Below are 18,032 nucleotides of genomic sequence, written 5' to 3'. Positions count from 1 at the left end.
GCCCTACTCTCTAACTCTTCAGCCTAACCATCCTTACCAGAAACCCTTTTCCCTTTCAATTTTTTTTTAAAGTGACAATGTTTACTAGTTATAATTTATTTCAAATTCTTAATCCTGACTCTGACATATCTGCATAAAACCAGATATATTTTTCATCATTTTCATTCCATTTCTCAACCGAGAACCAAACTATGCAATTGAATTGTAGATCAATTTTCGTCGACGCCGGTCTAACCTAGTGGAAAAAGACCTTGACTTGTACACCAGTAGTCTCAAATTCGAACTCTCGTGAAACCTTGACAGTGTGTGACAATGTAGATCCATTTTCTATATTTTGTTTTGAAGTCTCGAAAATAAATACTTTACTCATATTGGCCTGTTGTTGAAAACCACCATGTGAAGCTCTAGTTCGAAAGTTCGAAACTTTGCAAGACAAATCTGGTACTTAGATTCTGTTCTTCATTAGGTTTTTTTATTTTATATGTATATATTAATTTGAAAACAAAAATCAAAGATGAGATAGAGAGTCACGGGGAAACACCACCGTGACAAACAAGCATGGAGGAGGCATGAATTTCTTGAGACTCTTATATAATATTATGTCTTCTTTTTTTCTGGCTAAGCATGGGAATTTCATGTTTTCTTTTTCCAAAGTCAAACCCTAAGGTATAATGATCTGAATGGTTAGATATGATTAAATGATACGTCAGGATTCATGGGTCATCTCATGACCAATCCACATTAAATCTTGCCGAGATTGTTGGAATTTGGTCACGGCAATCAGCAAGTCCAATATGCAATTTTTTCTTTTTTTTAAAAAAAAACTTTACACACCCATGATATTGATTACCACAGTATAATTCGATGAACAAACACCATCTTCCATCTTAGATTGTGTAAGTTAGAATTAACAAAATAGAATGAGCATATGTGGGCGTTAAATTAGTTAATTAAGACGTTATACTCGCCCCCTTAAGCTCGAGTTTGATTCCCATGTGCTTAAAGTAAGATGATGAACAAATTCCGCTTTTATCATAATACTACAATGGAAAATGATCACATGATAAAACAAATATAAGAATAGCAACGCCTTGTCTTAATCAAATGGAAAAATCATTCCACTACTAGTCTCGAAGTGGTCCTGGCCAGCTCAAACTCACCAATTAATCTTTGTTGATATAAATAAAGTATTCATTAACAATAATTAATACAAACCCAACTTTCACCAGCCCAAGCAAATGAACTCAGGACATTTGTTTGCCCCCACTTAAACCCCAGGGACACTTTTGTCCTTTCCCTTACATATCATAAATAAAATTAGTTGAAGGATAAACTCCCATCTAATTACAACAAATCATATTTAAGTTCTAACCAAATTAGTTTAGGTTTTAATTGGTGAAAAAATTATTAACTATTTTTGTTTTGTTTTGTTTTTTTCTTCCTTCATAGATAAACACAATAAACCTGACAATCTGACATCTTTACCCCCAACCAAAAAACTGATTAACTTCAGCCTCTGCAGAACCGCCTTTTTCAGAATTCCCACACTCACTCTCACTCTCACTCCAATTATTTATACTCTCATCTCTTTCCATCCCTAAACTTCATTTCCTCTCTCTCTCTCTCTCTCTAAACTCTGCGATCCAAAATGGAAGGGAAATCGAAACTTGGCCTTCTCTTCTTTTCCCTCACCGCCATTTTCCTCTCTCACTCCACCGCCCTCGAGCACCAGACCCTCGTCCTCAACCCCCTACCCAACCCACCCACCCTCTCATGGCCCGAATCCTTGTCCGAGACCGTACAACCGGACCCGACAACCAGCACGGACCCGAACACTCTGTCCGTACAGTTGCATCACTTGGACGCCTTGTCCCTCAACAAGACCCCCTCCCAACTCTTCAACCTCCGCCTTCAGCGCGACGCCGTCCGCGTCAAAACCCTAAGCTTCATCGCCGCAGCCGCCGCGTCGCCGAATAGAACAGCCAGAGGCGGTCGCGTACCCGTCAGGGGTTTCAGCAGCTCCGTCGTCTCGGGACTCGCGCAGGGCAGCGGCGAGTACTTCACGCGCCTCGGCGTCGGCACGCCTCCCAAATACGTCTACATGGTGCTCGACACCGGAAGCGACGTCGTTTGGCTCCAATGCGCTCCCTGCAAGCGCTGCTATTCGCAGACCGACCCGGTCTTCGACCCGAGGAAATCCGGAACCTTCTCCACCATCCCCTGTGGGTCCCCTCTATGCCGGAAGCTCGACTCCCCGGGCTGCAAAGCCAGGAAGACCTGCCTCTACCAAGTCTCCTACGGCGACGGTTCGTTCACTTTCGGCGACTTCTCCACCGAAACGCTGACATTTCGAGGCACCAAAGTGGGACGCGTGGCGCTCGGATGCGGTCACGACAACGAGGGCTTGTTCGTCGGTGCGGCGGGGCTTTTGGGGCTCGGCCGGGGGAAGTTATCATTTCCCACCCAGACCGGGGTCCGGTTCAACAAGAAATTCTCCTACTGTTTAGTGGACCGGTCCGCTTCGTCCAAACCGTCCTCCGTCGTCTTCGGTGACTCTGCCGTTTCTCGGACCGCCCGGTTCACTCCGCTACTCGCGAACCCGAAACTGGACACGTTTTACTACGTCGAGCTCATCGGTATCAGTGTCGGCGGGACACGTGTCCGGGGAATCACGGCATCGCTTTTCAAGCTCGACCCGGCTGGAAACGGAGGTGTCATTCTCGATTCGGGTACGTCCGTGACCCGCCTGACCCGAGTCGCTTACAATTCTCTCCGTGACGCTTTCCGGGCCGGGACATCGGGTCTGAAGCGGGCGCCGGAGTTCTCTCTGTTCGACACGTGTTTCGACTTGTCGGGTAAAAGCGAGGTGAAAGTCCCGACCGTGGTGCTGCATTTCCGAAACGCTGACGTTTCGCTGCCGGCCACCAACTACTTGATCCCCGTGGACAGTAGCGGGAGCTTCTGCTTTGCGTTCGCGGGTACGATGGGCGGGTTGTCCATAATCGGTAACATCCAGCAGCAGGGGTTCCGGGTGGTGTATGACCTGGCAAGCTCTCGGGTCGGGTTTGCCCCACGTGGCTGCGCTTGAGTAATTTTGGTAGTGGCGTAATGAGAAACAGAAAAAGCCCTCCTTTCCTTTCCCCGTTGAATTGTAATTTTAATTTTTGCTTTATTTTATTTTATTTATAAAATCAAAGCGGGAAGAGCAAACCTTCCTTGCATTAGGATTATCATCTGATGATGAATCAAAGGGTAGGATTTTGAGATGTTTGTGTTGTTTTACTGCTTAATTACAATTTACAAGCTTCACGTGTTGTTTCTTGAATTGTATTATCTACTTCAACAAATTATTATTTAACATCATACGTTAAATAATAATGTGATTATTAAAGTTGTGTTACAGTCAATCGTTCGTGATGAATTTTTGATTTGATCAACGGTTAGAAATCACTCACAGATTTACATTGATCGTGTAATAGAAGCGTTGTATTGAGGAATTTGGGGGTGTTTTTGATTGATAATGTTAAGAAAATGAGTAGTGAATAACAAAAGAAGGCCTTCATCAACTCACCATCTAAGAATAGAGGCTCGAGGTGTAAAGTCAAATTAAGCACGTGGACCTTCTACTGTTATAGACAAAACACGGTGTCATTTTCTAAATCTTGTCGGTTACCTCACTATACGATCACGTACGGTACAGGCTTTGTCTCTTTGTGACGATATTTCTCTTCTCTCACTTTGTTTGGTTTGGTGTGTGTGTACGTGAGAGATAAGTGCGCTTGCATTTGGAAATTACAATCAATAATAACACACAGCATGGAAACAAGGACTGAAAAAATTTGTCAAAAAAGTTAGTGGCGGTAGGTTTGGATAGGAAAGAGCAAGGCAATTGCCAATTCCCTTCTCTCTCTCTCTCTCTCTCCCCCCTTTAAGATATGTTGTTGGGGTCTAGCTGCAAAACAAAACATTAAAGTTAAAAGTGTGTGTGGACACAAGTACAGCAATATCCTTTGATGAAATTGCAATTATGAGTGCACAACATTGCAACATGGCTTCTCTCCTCACTTTCAAAAATTAGATATTGACCCTACCAATGATGTAGTAATGTTGTTGGTGAAAATTGTTCTAGTAAATGGTTGGTTTGGTGCCCTCCTAGCCGCATAATTTGGACCTGGCTAATGGGTTCAGCCAGCGGGTGATTGGACAAGTACACACATCACATGATGTGTGTTTTAGGAACAATTGTCGCATAAATCTAGAGCATGTAAGATTCATTAAATCTCGACTAGAAAAGTTTTCATTTATAAAATCACTTACAATAATCTTAAATAGTTAAATTCTCGATTGATACTAGCAAAACTAGTAACAAAGTATTCATTTGTTGTAACTACTCACAAGAATCTTAAGTAGTCACTATTTGATTGAATTGTATTATTTTGGACCAAATGAGAATTCATTGAAGGAAGATCTAGAAGAAAAGTGAATAATCCTTTATATTTTATTGGTTTTCAGATATTGTTTATTAAATTAGACACGTGGAAGAACAAGAGAGGAACCTACATCCTAATATCCTGTTCCCAACACATGTGGCCATTGGACGTCCATGTGCCACAGATCAATGACTGTATGATCCCATCTTTGCTGAGTCAACCAAGTAGTCTCCTGCATAAAATATATTGAAATTGGAAATACATTGTGGGGATCGGTTTTTTTAGTTATTGATTTTTTGGGCTTGGATTTGGAATGGGCTATAATCCCTAGTTGGGGGTTTCATAGCAGGTTTGGTGAAGGAGGCCCACTGTGTTTTAATTATGTACATTATAAGAAGAAAAAAAAGAAATTGAAGTTGAAAATTAGAACAAAATAAATTTTATATAGTAATAAAAAAAATAATTTAATTAATAAGAAATTTTATGATAATTTTTCTCTTAATATTTTTATTTATTAATTCGTTTAATTGGGTTAATTTATCTCTCATTTAATTGGGGCTTTTTATAGCAAAGACCCTTTATCTTCTGCGTCCCTCGTAACTTTCAGATTTTGACATTCCACCCCTTCCTTGCTCAGCGCGAAAATACCCCAAAAGACAGACTATATATTATCCTAAAATTTTGAAAATTCAAAGAAGCTGTCTTTCTCGCTGAATTGAAAAATGGAAGAAGAGGGAGGAGGGAAGGTGAGGGTTTTGATAGAGAAGGCGACGACCTCGACCGAACCAGAGGTGGACCCGCGCCTCCTCAAGGCCATCAAGTCGGTGGTGCGCCGCTCGGATTCGGAGCTCCGACTGGCCGCCCATATTCTCATGGATCTTATGAAGCGCGAGCACTCTCAGGTCCTTTGTATTTATATAATTTCTCTTTCTTCGATAAAAGAATTGATCTTTAGTTTCAGTTATGTGTTTCTGTTTGAAATTTATGGTGTATTTTGGCTGGGGTTTATTTATTTTTACGTTATGTTTGGTTTCGGAGAAAATTTAGAAGGAAAAAATTGCGATTCACAATTCGAGAGGTAGTCAAATTGGATTTCTTTTGCTTTTTCATTTTGCTGAAATTTTAAGGAAATAAAGATATAACCTTGGATAGTATGTTATGCTCCATCACTCTGGTATTCAATTTTGTCGGAAATTTTTGTTTGATGTGTGTTAAAATTGTAGGGTTTTATATTGCTTCTGTATGATGATTTTTGGGAGAGAAGAAGTATTTGCTAAAGTAAAAATTTTGCAGGTCCGGTACCTCACACTTCTTATAATCGATGAGCTTTTTATGAGGTCAAAGCTTTTTAGAACCCTTGTTGTGGAGAGTTTGGATCAGTTATTGACTTTGAGTGTCGGATTTAGAAACAATTCGCCACTCCCAGGTCCGACAAATGTTGCGACTGCTCTGCGTTCGAAGGCAATTGAGTTTTTGGAGAAGTGGAATGCTTCATTTGGGATTCATTATAGGCAGATTAGATTAGGATTTGATTACCTTAAAAACACGCTTAAGTATCAATTCCCAAATCTACAGGCAAATGCGGCTCGGCTTCATCAGGAAAGAAGGGAAAGGGAGAGGAAGTCGAAAGAGATCTTATTGAACAAGTTTGAGACTTTGAAAAAGAATTTTGCATCAATAAAGGAAGAAATACAGTCAACGGCTGATGAGATTGGGGAGTGTTTAGAAATTGTACGTGCTAAAGAGGAACGTGAGCTATTGTGTCCTTTAGATGATGAAGATATGGAAGAGTTTCATTCTTATGAGTTCCGGCAGTTGCGCTTGCATTCGTTGGAAGAAGCAGATAAAATTCATGAGAACAGTGAAAACAAAGTAGTTTTTGATGCACTGAGAGAGCTTTACAAGCTATTGGTAATGAAGCATTTGGTTGCAGTGCAAGAATGGATCTCTGTTCTTGTAAGGGTTGAACTGACTGATAACAGGGCCAGAGATTCTTATTTGAAGGAGTTCATTGATATCCGGAATCATATTCAATCAGTGAAGAAGAAGTGTGAAGAATCGGGTTGTGCTATTCCAAACACGACAAATCATGAAGAAGAAGATTTTTGGGAGGAAGGCAAGATTGGATCAATTGAGAGTAAGAGGTCTAGTATTCCCAATAACAGAACTGAAGATTCAGTGGCATCAACTTCCAAGGAGGTACTGGACAGAGTTCCTGAATGCCATACTAATGAGAGAGATGGCAATAAAAGGCTCAATCGTAAAGATGGAGCAACCAATTCAGACCCTTTGAGGAGTAAGCTTTTGGCTGAAGCTCCAGAGGTGAATTGGGGCTCTTATTTGGACAACTGGGGTTCAAAGAGGGATGTATTGGCTAACCATCGGGGATTGGAGCTTGAAAGTCATTGGGGCAGGGTGGATCAGGACGCAGTTATTCCAGCAGAAAAGATTGCGGAATTAAATCTTCAGACTACTCTATACAAAGAACAGCAGGTTGAAATTCAACCATGCCGAGCTCCTCTAAGCAAAGGTGAACTTTGTCAGAGAAGAGATTTGAGAACTTGCCCATTTCATGGACCTATTATACCCAGAGATGATGAGGGAAAGCCGCTCAATCAGAACCCTTCAAAAGATGAGAAAACTCCTGATTTAGGCACCGATATAGTGGAACAGTTAGCGAAACGAGCCGTGAAGAATGTTCGTGACAAAGATAAAGAGTTGGCAAGGAAGAGAGAAATAGATAAAAAGTCACTGAAGCGTGCAAAGCTTGCAAAAATACGAGAACACAATGAAGCAGTTTTACGTGATGCTGCAATGGCTTCAACTTCTAGATCTGCCGATATTGGAGAAGATTGGGTGGCAACTAATGGTGAGAACCGATCATCCAGAAACAAAAAGAAAGCCCTTGCCTCAATGCTGCAGAAGAAAGAGACACCAAAAGACAGATTAGCTCAGAGGCTTTTAAATACTCGTGCAAGTGCTGCCACTGTAAGACAGCTTACATTGGGTGAGGATGCAAATTACAGAGAAGCCTTCCCGAATCAGTGGTAACTGGACACTTTCTTTATGTTCTTGTTGTCTAATTGAGAGAATTAATAGCCTGATCGAAAAATGAGTAGTTGGTGGTGCAACGCAATGGGATAGACCAGATTCCACTTTCCTGTCTACTGAAGAGTGTTATTGATTGGTTTGGTTTTTGTAAATCGTGTTTTTGCCGGTTTTGTAACGTATGTTAATTTTTCGTAATTTAATTCTTTCGAAATGTATGCATAAAAGGGAGGTGAATAAATAAGAAGTTGGAAGTAATTGCTAATGGTGGGGGAAAGGCTTCTGAATCTCCATATTCTGCTACTCTTATCATCACCTTGTAAGTTTTGTTGCTTCCTTTGGCTGTTGTTGAATCATTGACAATTACAGCTATATAAGAATATGTTAAGTGTCACGGTTGCCTTGTTCAATTTGGTTATGCTATCCACAGACAAAGAATCATAACCAAAGAGATAAGGCTGAATAGCTGAACTTTAGGTTTCAATTTCAACTACTTTTTAGATGGCTACTTGTGGCACAAAATGACGCATTAATGTTAGTAACGTTGAGATCAAGTCATCTTTTATGCTATTATTAATGTTACTTTTTAAAACCATGATGTGCATCATGCATTTGTCTTATCCCATGACCAGAAGTAACAAATAAAGAAGTTCTTAGAGATGATGTGAAGTAAGGTAAACATTCTGAGAGAAGCATTTCTAAATGCTTTCTAGTCAAATAATTCGAGATATTGCATTGTCCCACTATGAATCAGAACCGTTGATTAGGTGAAATAGATTATTCTTATTAAAATAATATGTCCTTAATAATATAATAAATTTTGATTTGATAACTTCATGAATGCTTATGAAACTAGAGACGTCCAAGTCACCTTTGCCTCACTAGGTTTTTATTTATGTTTTTCAAATGGGAAGTAAACATCATTGCTTTGCTATCAAGAAATTTGTATAAAAAATTATCACAAAGTGGTGTGTGAGTGTGTGTCCCCCGTGCAAGATACGTTGGATTCTCTCTAGTAAAAGAAAGATTCAACTTAAAATGTAAATGACTTAATTGCTTGAAGGCATAACTAATGGTATCCATGGTGTAGCTGTTAAATTCACCACCCTTGAATTATTAGGCACATTAAGCTTTATATCTGGAGGAGTAATTCTTTTGTTCACACTTTGAATTTGAAGATAGATGTTGAACGAGTGAAGGGCATAGCTTCTATGTGTAAGCTCTGTTTGAATTGAGGTAAAGTTTATATTGAACGATCACAGATCCTTGTTTTTTTTTCTTTCTATGTTGCTATTGTATACATGTTCAGAAGTGCATATTTTCATGTTTTCATTTGCCTTCATTAAAAATAAAAGAAAATTATTCATGCTTTTTGAAAGTTCGAATTATTCGGTTTATACCGACTAACTCTTAATCTAGTGGTATATTTTTTCTCAATGTTATGAGAGATCCCAAGATCGAATAACCCCTCTCAAGGATCAAAGAAAGAAGTACTCTTTCCATGAAAAACATAGTTTTTAATCCTTAAGTATATAATATCCAACTAACTCTTAATCTAGTGAACCAACGGAGTTATGCATAGGAATTTAACCTAGAACATTCCAATCCAAATCAACTTGAATCTACTCAAAATATCCAAAACCACGTAACCAACAGACAAGGTGAAACTTGTGTCGACCTAAGGATTGTATTGGACTGTATAATACAGGGAATTATAGCGTAAACCTTCCAAATCTACTTGAACTAACATCTTCATTCCATGTCATAAGATAAGATATTGAAAGTTTGATTGTGTATATAAATGTGAAAAATCCCCCAAAGTCAAACTTTTCTTTCTGTCACAAAAAAGGGGTCCAACTTTCCTCTCTTAACAAAATGTTAATTTACAAACCTAAATGATTCTTCCAAAATAACCAGCCAAGCCACCAAGGCATTTTGAATACAATCTATTTCTTCCTACCCTCATGTCATCACAAAACAATCTGATCATACCAAAACCTACCTATAAATTTATCTCTATATATAAAGCAAAAGTCAGAGAATGACAAAACATTCAAAATACCAAAAAATGCTTTTGGTTAATGCAAATATTAAGAACTGAAATTATTAATTAAATGAAAATAATATGGTAAATTCACACATTTCATATTTAAAAAAATTAAAATTAAAAAAAAAATCAGATAATAGATTCAATTTTTATAGAACACAACTACCAATTATTCTTTTTAATTCTAAAATAAATTTAAAATTTTAAAAAAAAATTCGCGTCTGCAAAGAGGCTAGTATTAAAAATGCCTTTGGCAAGTATGCAGGTTTTGTAAGGATAAAATAGGACCCACATTTGGGAAAAAAAAATAAAATGAGGACCCACCTTAGGACAAATGGTAAGCATATCCCCTAATCATAATTGGTTATTATAAAAATTAAAAAAACAATAATGTGAACAGAGAGCCATCTCATTCTTTCTCCCTCAACTCACAAAGAAAATTGGTTAAAACAAAGCCCAATAATTACACAGTAACAAAACAACAGCAAATAACCAAAATCAAAAAGTTAAAATAAAAAAAAAAAAAATCCCTAATTAACCGACATTCCCCACTCTTCTATTAACCAATCAAATTGCCATGGAAAAACCCTTAACTGAATCTTTTCTTCAGAACATGAAACCCGTATGATGTTAATCAGACGGCTGATATTATCTGGACGGTGACCCATCTCTTTCTCTCTCTATCTGTAAAACCAACGAAGAAAAAGCACCCCTTTTGAGGAAAAATATTTTTTTGTTTCTTATTGTACACATTGCAATCGAAAATTTCCCGTTTTCCTACCAATTCCTTGTTCAATTTTGTAGAATTGCGTATAGACGGATCATACCCATCTGTCAAGAATCGAAAGATTTGATGTTTTCTTTCTCTTCTTTCGTCATCTTCCGCTTTGTACAGTAGCAATCATATCATATACATTGCCCAAATTTTGATTTCTTCTTTGCCTTCCAAATTATTTTTGGGGGTTTTGGTTTCCCCTGCATGAATGGAATCAGATGGCATTGAAAGTGTGACATCTTTGGATATGATGGACGAGGATGAGATCCATGGCCGTCCTCACCACTTTGTTTCAGTTCCAAAACCTCACAACAATAGCATTAACATTCCCGGCACCACCAGTGTCCATGAACTTCTTGAATGCCCTGTTTGCACCAATTCAATGTACCCTCCAATCCATCAGGTTCGCCTTTATTTGCATTTTGCTCAATGGGTTATTCTGCTTTTGCCCCTCTTGGTTTGTTCAATTTTCTTGCAGTGAGAAGGTATATTTTTATTTGTGAGTGGCTGGTTTTTGAAGATTTTGAATTTTTGTGGTGCAGTTGAACTCGCTTGGTTTGGGGTTAAGGCTGGAAAGCTGTATTAAATTGATTATTTGTTTGTGGGATTTAATTCTATGGGGAGATTTTGTTTCTGGGGTTTAGGTTTGTAAGTTCTTTGGATTGGAGATTGAGGGAATAGAGGGTAGAAGATACTATTAGTTTCTGATATTTGTTATAAAGCAGAGTTGACCCTTGTAATTGGAATCCTATAATTTGTTTTGCCAAACAACAATTTACAACAATGCTCTAGTTTGGTTTTACTTTGTTTTGTGATAAAGTGATCAGCATCAAAGGTTTTGAATATTTAGTTCAATTGAAGTGTGTTTCTGGAGTTCATAGTAACGGGAAGCATAGAGTACAAAAGTCAACAAATTTCATTGAAAGATGGTGTCTATGTGTTGGGATACCTGGGCTTGGTGATCATATAATTGAGGAGATGTATCACTTGGTTTGGAAAGGGAATACTAACAATTAGGAGCTTTGGTAATTTAGATGAAGAGATTGAGTATTACCAGGTAGCCAAGGGAATACCTGGGGTTGGTGAATATGTTGTTCAGAACATGTTTACCACCTGGTTTGTGAAGTGAAGAGTATTACCAGGTGGCCAAGAATGGTTAGAGGTCTTTAAGATGCTTTATTTCCGGAATATTTGGTTTGAAATTTGGGTGCTCCGAGTTCATATTATTTATTCAAAATTCCTTTTAGTGCTGTTCCCGATGAAAGTTATCAGCAGTTTGTTTGAATTTGTGGAGTGCTCTTAATTCATATGGAGTAGAGACCTATGTACTCTCTCTCTCCATGTACTGTCACATCTCTCACGGCTGTATAGTTCACATGACATTTTTTTGAAGGTGTAAACCATCATATGTGTTTCATTTTAAGTGTTGTGACATGAGTTTGAAGATGTGAGTTTTCTGAGTTCCAGATGCGTCTTCCTTTAGTTTGAATGAGTAGTTACTTATATTTTCGATATTGTGCTCATTGAAATCAAGGGATGCTCAATGAATCACTACCCTTAGATTTATTTGGAATGGCTAAGCATGGGCAATGTTCTAATATGTAGCTGCTTGTAAAATTCATTTTTGATTGGTTGACCATTATGGTTTATAAATCTAAAAGTTTTGTTTCTGCAGTGTCACAATGGGCATACCCTTTGCTCCACCTGTAAAACAAGGGTCCATAACCGGTGCCCAACTTGTAGACAAGAGCTTGGTGACATAAGGTGCCTAGCACTGGAAAAGGTTGCTGAATCTCTTGAACTGCCCTGCAAGTACTGCTCTCTTGGGTGCCCAGAGATCTTCCCTTATTACAGTAAACTTAAACACGAGGCTGTCTGCAACTTCAGGCCATACAACTGTCCATATGCTGGATCCGATTGCTCTGCTGTTGGGGATATTCCATTCCTTGTTACTCATCTACGGGATGATCACAAAGTGGACATGCATTCCGGATGCACTTTTAACCATCGTTATGTTAAGTCTAATCCTCGTGAAGTAGAAAATGCCACGTGGATGTTAACTGTAAGTATATATGTATTTCATTGGCTGTTAAAACTTGCGACTGTAAATGAAAAATTGACAAGGTAGAATTTGATGAATAGAAACCTTATTAATGCTTAGTTGGTTTACACTAGATTTTGACTTGAGCTGTCTTGGTCTTGGCAAGAATTGGATCCATTATTAGGTAGAGGTTGCATAAATCAAGAAACCCTGAGTTCTCAATATGGGGGCATTAGTGTCAAGTTACCGCAGGAACTGCATTATGAACCGTTGAAAATATTCTCACTTTGGCTTATTGGTTCAACTTTCCGTATTAAGATGGGACTATGGCAATCATGGGACCGTTGATATCAATATTTGAGACTAGATGAATTATGACTATGTTGCAGATTCAAGATTTATGCTTTGATCTTTATGATAGCAAAGTAATTGTCTTATTTTTCAACCTTGATAGGTCTTCCACTGTTTTGGTCAATACTTTTGTCTCCATTTTGAAGCATTCCAGCTTGGTATGGGTCCTGTTTACATGGCATTTCTCCGGTTCATGGGTGATGAAACAGAAGCTCGGAACTACACCTACAGCCTGGAGGTTGGAGGAAATGGCCGAAAGCTCATTTGGGAGGGCAATCCAAGAAGCATAAGGGATAGCCACAAGAAGGTTAGAGACAGCCATGATGGCCTCATAATACAGCGCAACATGGCACTTTTCTTCTCTGGAGGGGATAGGAAAGAGCTGAAGCTGCGAGTCACAGGACGGATATGGAAGGAACAGCAGAACCCAGAAGGTGGTACCTGCATACCTCTATGTAGTTAGCCTGGTTGGATATCTTTTTATCTCATCTGTGTGCTAAACATTATCTTAATGTTATTAGTGAATGCAGATGTTAAAGGATTCTTTCATTGATTTAAAATGTTTCAATGCTGGAAGCTTTAGTTTCTATACATGGTCTGTTATGCTTCCAGATATACTCGTAGCTGAAATACGAAACTTCTGTCATTGATGGGGTTTTAGTTACAATCTACGATTAGCATAAGATTAACCAACAGAGTGGTTGCCTATAATTTCTAACAAAAACTCTGCTCAGTGACATAACATAAAAGCAAGGCTTATGCCATTGCGGTTTAACTTGAGTTATAAAGCAGTGGCTGAGACAGAGAAGTAGGTCCTATGCTCAATCTTGTAGAGGAAAAACTATGGGAAAATTATACGGATACGAATCTTGGCAGGCGGTTCTCTTTAGTTCCTAAGTTTTAAACTAAGCCTTTGTCTTCATGGGCTAAATTTTAAGCTAAGCCTTTGTCCCCTCAACCTTGATAAGTGTTTTTACACATTTGCAGGGGCTAAAGTTTGTGAAGTATCACGTATCATTTGTGGTTTAAATTGAGTGATAAAGCAGTGGGGTGAGACAGGTAGATCCTGGGTTATCTGTTTCTTTAATTGGTAAATTCTTCAAATATTTATCATTGTCAAATGCATATAAAAACAGTAAACTTTTATTCCAGAATGTACATTACTCAACAGGAAATTACTCCTTGTCTTTGGCATTGCTTGACTTTTATTTGTAATACAAAGCTCAATTTTGAATCAAATGAAACCTAAATAATGAAAATAATAGAAAAGCATGCTCCATCTTTGTTTGCTATGAGTTGGAGACGAGTGAAGATAAGATATGAAATCTTCAAGTCCCCAGCCCTCAACCGGATCTTAGATAGACGACCACTCAATCTTGCATCTGTAGTGGTTTCCATCATGGCCGTTGATGATGAATGCTTGCACTGCTGTAACATGTGGAATGATCTCGTAGCTCAAACAACTGTTTGATGCGATCCATCATCAGTATCTTCTCTTTGATCCGCATGATCATCAGAAGATGATGGTACTGTGCAGTAGCGGCTCAGACCAGGTTGGCAAAGGACTTGTGCATGTTGCAATAATCTACCAAGAGAGCCAAACTTCTGCTGTGTTGATGGCTGCAAAGCAAGACCCTGAAATATATATATGTATTGTCTGTTGTACGGTTTCAGTTTGATTCTTTTTTCTGTGAAAACTTAAAACTCATCACCTACCAACCACAAAAGGTTCTTCAGTCCCGAAAGAGACCATAACAAAATCGAGGGCCCAGAGGAGAATTGGCCATTCAATCTTGTAAACTAATCGAGACTGAAATTGGAAAATGCTGATATCTTCCAGATACTGATGGTAGGGAATGAGCTTCTGATCTTTGGTTGTGATTGTTCATTCTTCATATCATATAATAAAACTATAGATGAGGTCTAACTATTTGTTCGTCCCTTCAACATTAACCTAATTGAACCAAAATTTTAAGCTTAGTCGCAGTTATTGGTATCCTTAAAAGATGGGCTTGTCCAATATAGGTCCTCACATTTTCTATTTTCTAGACATATACACATCACTCTATAAATTTATATGTAAAACCCAATTTCAAATTTAAATGACCAGTAGGATGTAAGAGGTCATAGTATTCATATGTTTTTACATCGTTGCTACCAGACTTTATATTCTATTTTTAATTTATTTAAAGCATTTCATTAATTGCCATTATTGTAATTAATACTTCCTATTAATAGCATATCAATCACCCCATTTCTTTTAGTTGCCATTCCCTTAACATATAGCCCCTAAAATTGCAAACCCGAAAAAAAAAAAAAAAAAATAATTCTGTAAATTACATATCCAATAATGTACCTATGAAAAATATATAGGTGTATTATTTAAATAACATATAGGTATATTTTCTACTAAATTTTTTTTACAGAAAAATAGGTACAGAATAATTTATAGAAAATATAAATACACAATAATTTATTAAAAATAATAGGTAGATTTTTACAGAAAAATAGGTACACAATAATTTATAAAAAATAATAGGTAAATATTTACAGAAAAATAGGTATACAATAATTTATAGAAAATATAGATACACAATAATTTATAATTAAAAAAATAGGTAGATTATTATCCACTAAAAAACTAGGTACAATAAATGAAATTCAAGTTCTAAAATAGGTAGATTATTATTGGGGAAAGATGGAACAAAATTTCAAAAAGCAATACTTTTGTATTGATGAATTTTAATAATTAATTGGATAATTAATTGCAGACAAAATTTTTAGAGGGAATCACCACAATAAATTAGGGAACCAAAAATTAAAACAACACCCTATTACACGTTGAAATATAAATAGGGGTATTTTGGCAATAAAAAAATTATAATAAATCAAAAATTGAGTTTAATAAGATAACTTAATGAGTTGGATCCTAGTCATGAGTTTTTACTCATTAAAATTGGGTATTATTTATAGGAACAAAAAGTGAAGAGTTGCAGGTAAAGTAAGTTGAATTTGAAGGGTGTAAGCCAAATTTACTATTTAATTTTTGGTTACATGGCGAGCCCCATAAGCAAAGAAAAACTAACAAAAAAACACTTCGAGGCAAAGCCCGACTTAAGCTATCATCATAAATATGCTCAAGAGAAGAAGGCACAACATCAAAACTATGCAAACCCAAAGATAACGAGGTTCGAATTCCCCCCTCCCCCAATATATCTCGCTTGAATCATCAAAATAAAAAAATATTAAAAAAAAAAAAAAAAAGAGAGTTCCTAAAACTAGACTGTATATTGATTTTATTGGCAGTCAGTATACTTCAAGGACACAATGTTGTTGTTGAAGTCAAACCCAACATTAGCGTTCCTGTGCTGGTACAACCCAAAGATATTAAAATTTCCAACACTCTCCCTTATGGCCATGCAGAAGTGTCCCTGAGAATTCCTGATCCAAGTGTTTCCCGCGGCCAGAGGAAAATCCAGCCTCGTGAAATGGAACATGATTTCCGGCGTCGTCTCTAGTTTAAACCTACCATCATCGTAGCAAAACGGATAGAGCTTATCCGAATCTTCTACCGGCTTGAATTCCGACAAAGCATCCAGCACCGCTTGCTTCACTGCACCAAAACCCTCCGGTGCAATCAAAGTAAAAGACGTGCCGGAATCCATGATCACGCCGCCGTCTCCCTCCGGCGTCATGTCAAAAACCGACCTCGGAATGTTGAGCCTGGCGCCATCGACGCTGATGCCTTCTAGACTCAGATAGTACAAGCCACCTTTGCCGCTCAGCATAGGTGTTTGAGTGTTCTCCTCAGTGATCACCGCCGGGAGGCCGATTTTCACAGAGCTCCCGTTGCCTTTGTCCTCCGATGGGATGCAATACGACACGTGGCGAAACCCAATCTGCCCGACCAGGGAAGAAGGTTCTCTGCTGAGACCTACAACTCCTGGGCTATAGTCTTCCACGGGGTCTAGATTGTAGTGGCCGCATCCAATTACCATGTTCGATAAGTTGACGTTGCCGCTTAACCCGTCGTCTTCAAGCATTAGGGTGTCTGTGGCGATATCGCCGTCTGTTAATGATCCGTCTTGATACTCTATCCTGTACTTGCATTCACCATCTTCAGTGCATGAGGTGTATGCGGTTGTGCTGCATTCGACAGAGCCGCACTTGACCTTTTGGTAGCTTTCAGACTTTGCAGGATCGTATATTGGTATGGTTTGCATGTAACATTTCTGGCAGGGCTCGCACTGCATCCAGATCAAGGAGCTGCCCGTGTCGAAGATGCCGAAGGTGTCCACTCTCGGGGTGCCAATTTTGTACTGCATGATGAAGTCTCCGTGGCCCTGGCCAAGGGTTGCACTGATGAGGCTGCTGCCCCATTTGTTACCGGACGACATAACGCGGTTGAAGTAGTTTTGTCGGGCTATGGTTCTGCGGCTAGCTGATTGCGCAAGATGAGCACGTGTGGCCGCGGGGTTGTAGAGCGGGGATTCGGGGGAGTCGCGGTGGATGAGACGTGCAGCGAAGCCTTGTTCAGGAGAAGACAAGGAGAGAGGGATGGTGGTGGTGATGATTAAAATAAGGGCAATGAGGGAGAATATGAGTGTTGATGATGCCATGGTTTGCTTCTTTGTTTGGAGGTCTAAAACTTGAGAGGTTGACTGTTTATAGGGTGGTGGGAAGGGATCAAAGGTTTACGATTTGGGGTTTTGGTGTAACCTATATATATATATGGATGAAGTTTAGGGTAACCTTAAAAGAATAATACTAAATATACGGAATGACATGATCGGATGTGATTGAGATAAGTATATGTAGTAAATCGGGAATGTAAATCTTTGTGTATATTACACCATGTCAGTAATAAAGAAAATTATTACTCCCTACTTTCCTATTGTATGGTCAACTAAAATCCACCTTTTATCTTTCTTTTATTATTCTATTTGTTTTTTTTTAAATCTACAACATACCTTTTTATTGAGTCTACACAGCTGCAATCATACACACCAAATTTGCTAATATCGAATTCTTTAAGTTATATATATATATATAAAGTAAAGTTGCCGAAAATAAATTCAAAAATATAAAATTCAGTGTCATTGCTCAATTTATAAAATTGAAAAAAATAATACTAATTGATACGTGTTAAGTACTGATAAAAGTGGTGATGTGATACATATTGAATTAAAGTGGTGAGCAAAAATACTCTCCACTTTTAATACAAACATTTGGATTGGATTACTTGAACTAGATTTATCAAAACACCAAAAATCTTAGGGGTGTAGTTAGAGTGAAAATTTTGTAATTGGAACGACTTATTTTATAGTGTCGTTCTCCTTG

General features: G+C 38.2%; 4 protein-coding genes across 4 annotated transcripts; 3 read left to right on the top strand and 1 right to left on the bottom strand.

The window, feature by feature from the left end:
- Window positions 1–1,454: 1,454 nt before the first annotated feature.
- Window positions 1,455–3,407, top strand: LOC117618737 (aspartyl protease family protein 2-like). The gene has a single exon (XM_034348447.1). The coding sequence runs from the start codon at window positions 1,649–1,651 to the stop codon at window positions 3,086–3,088; it is 1,440 nt and encodes a 479-aa protein (XP_034204338.1). The 5' UTR covers window positions 1,455–1,648; the 3' UTR covers window positions 3,089–3,407.
- Window positions 3,408–5,032: 1,625 nt separating this feature from the next.
- Window positions 5,033–7,872, top strand: LOC117619610 (UV-stimulated scaffold protein A homolog). Its single transcript, XM_034349602.1, has 2 exons — window positions 5,033–5,332; window positions 5,724–7,872. Exons 1-2 carry the CDS (start codon window positions 5,153–5,155, stop codon window positions 7,479–7,481), a joined length of 1,938 nt encoding a protein of 645 aa, XP_034205493.1. The 5' UTR covers window positions 5,033–5,152; the 3' UTR covers window positions 7,482–7,872.
- Window positions 7,873–10,148: 2,276 nt separating this feature from the next.
- On the top strand, window positions 10,149–14,266 carry LOC117618964 (E3 ubiquitin-protein ligase SINAT3). Its single transcript, XM_034348765.1, has 4 exons — window positions 10,149–10,703; window positions 11,976–12,362; window positions 12,796–13,126; window positions 13,680–14,266. Exons 1-4 carry the CDS (start codon window positions 10,509–10,511, stop codon window positions 13,724–13,726), a joined length of 960 nt encoding a protein of 319 aa, XP_034204656.1. The 5' UTR covers window positions 10,149–10,508; the 3' UTR covers window positions 13,727–14,266.
- Window positions 14,267–15,988: 1,722 nt separating this feature from the next.
- Window positions 15,989–17,311, bottom strand: LOC117618315 (aspartic proteinase CDR1-like). Its single transcript, XM_034347905.1, has one exon. It carries the CDS (start codon window positions 17,309–17,311, stop codon window positions 15,989–15,991), a length of 1,323 nt encoding a protein of 440 aa, XP_034203796.1.
- Between the last annotated feature and the right edge of the window lie 721 nt (window positions 17,312–18,032).

Source organism: Prunus dulcis, chromosome 2 (genome assembly GCF_902201215.1).
Source record: "Prunus dulcis chromosome 2, ALMONDv2, whole genome shotgun sequence".
Lineage (NCBI taxonomy): Eukaryota > Viridiplantae > Streptophyta > Magnoliopsida > Rosales > Rosaceae > Prunus > Prunus dulcis.
The sequence above is the reverse complement of the archived record's forward strand: the minus strand, read 5'-3'. Positions and strand labels throughout refer to the sequence as shown.

What these genes read in the sequence shown, in the direction of transcription:
- LOC117618737 (XM_034348447.1), top strand. Translation starts at nt 1,649, where the DNA reads ATGGAAGGGAAATCGAAACTTGGCCTTCTCTTCTTTTCCCTCACCGCC.
- LOC117619610 (XM_034349602.1), top strand. Translation starts at nt 5,153, where the DNA reads ATGGAAGAAGAGGGAGGAGGGAAGGTGAGGGTTTTGATAGAGAAGGCG. An exon ending in TGAAGCGCGAGCACTCTCAG is followed by an intron (nt 5,333 to 5,723) that starts GTCCTTTGTATT and finishes AAAATTTTGCAG; the next exon opens with GTCCGGTACCTCACACTTCT.
- LOC117618964 (XM_034348765.1), top strand. Translation starts at nt 10,509, where the DNA reads ATGGAATCAGATGGCATTGAAAGTGTGACATCTTTGGATATGATGGAC. An exon ending in ATGCCACGTGGATGTTAACT is followed by an intron (nt 12,363 to 12,795) that starts GTAAGTATATAT and finishes CAACCTTGATAG; the next exon opens with GTCTTCCACTGTTTTGGTCA. An exon ending in GGAACAGCAGAACCCAGAAG is followed by an intron (nt 13,127 to 13,679) that starts GTGGTACCTGCA and finishes ACACATTTGCAG; the next exon opens with GGGCTAAAGTTTGTGAAGTA.
- LOC117618315 (XM_034347905.1), bottom strand. Translation starts at nt 17,311, where the DNA reads ATGGCATCATCAACACTCATATTCTCCCTCATTGCCCTTATTTTAATC.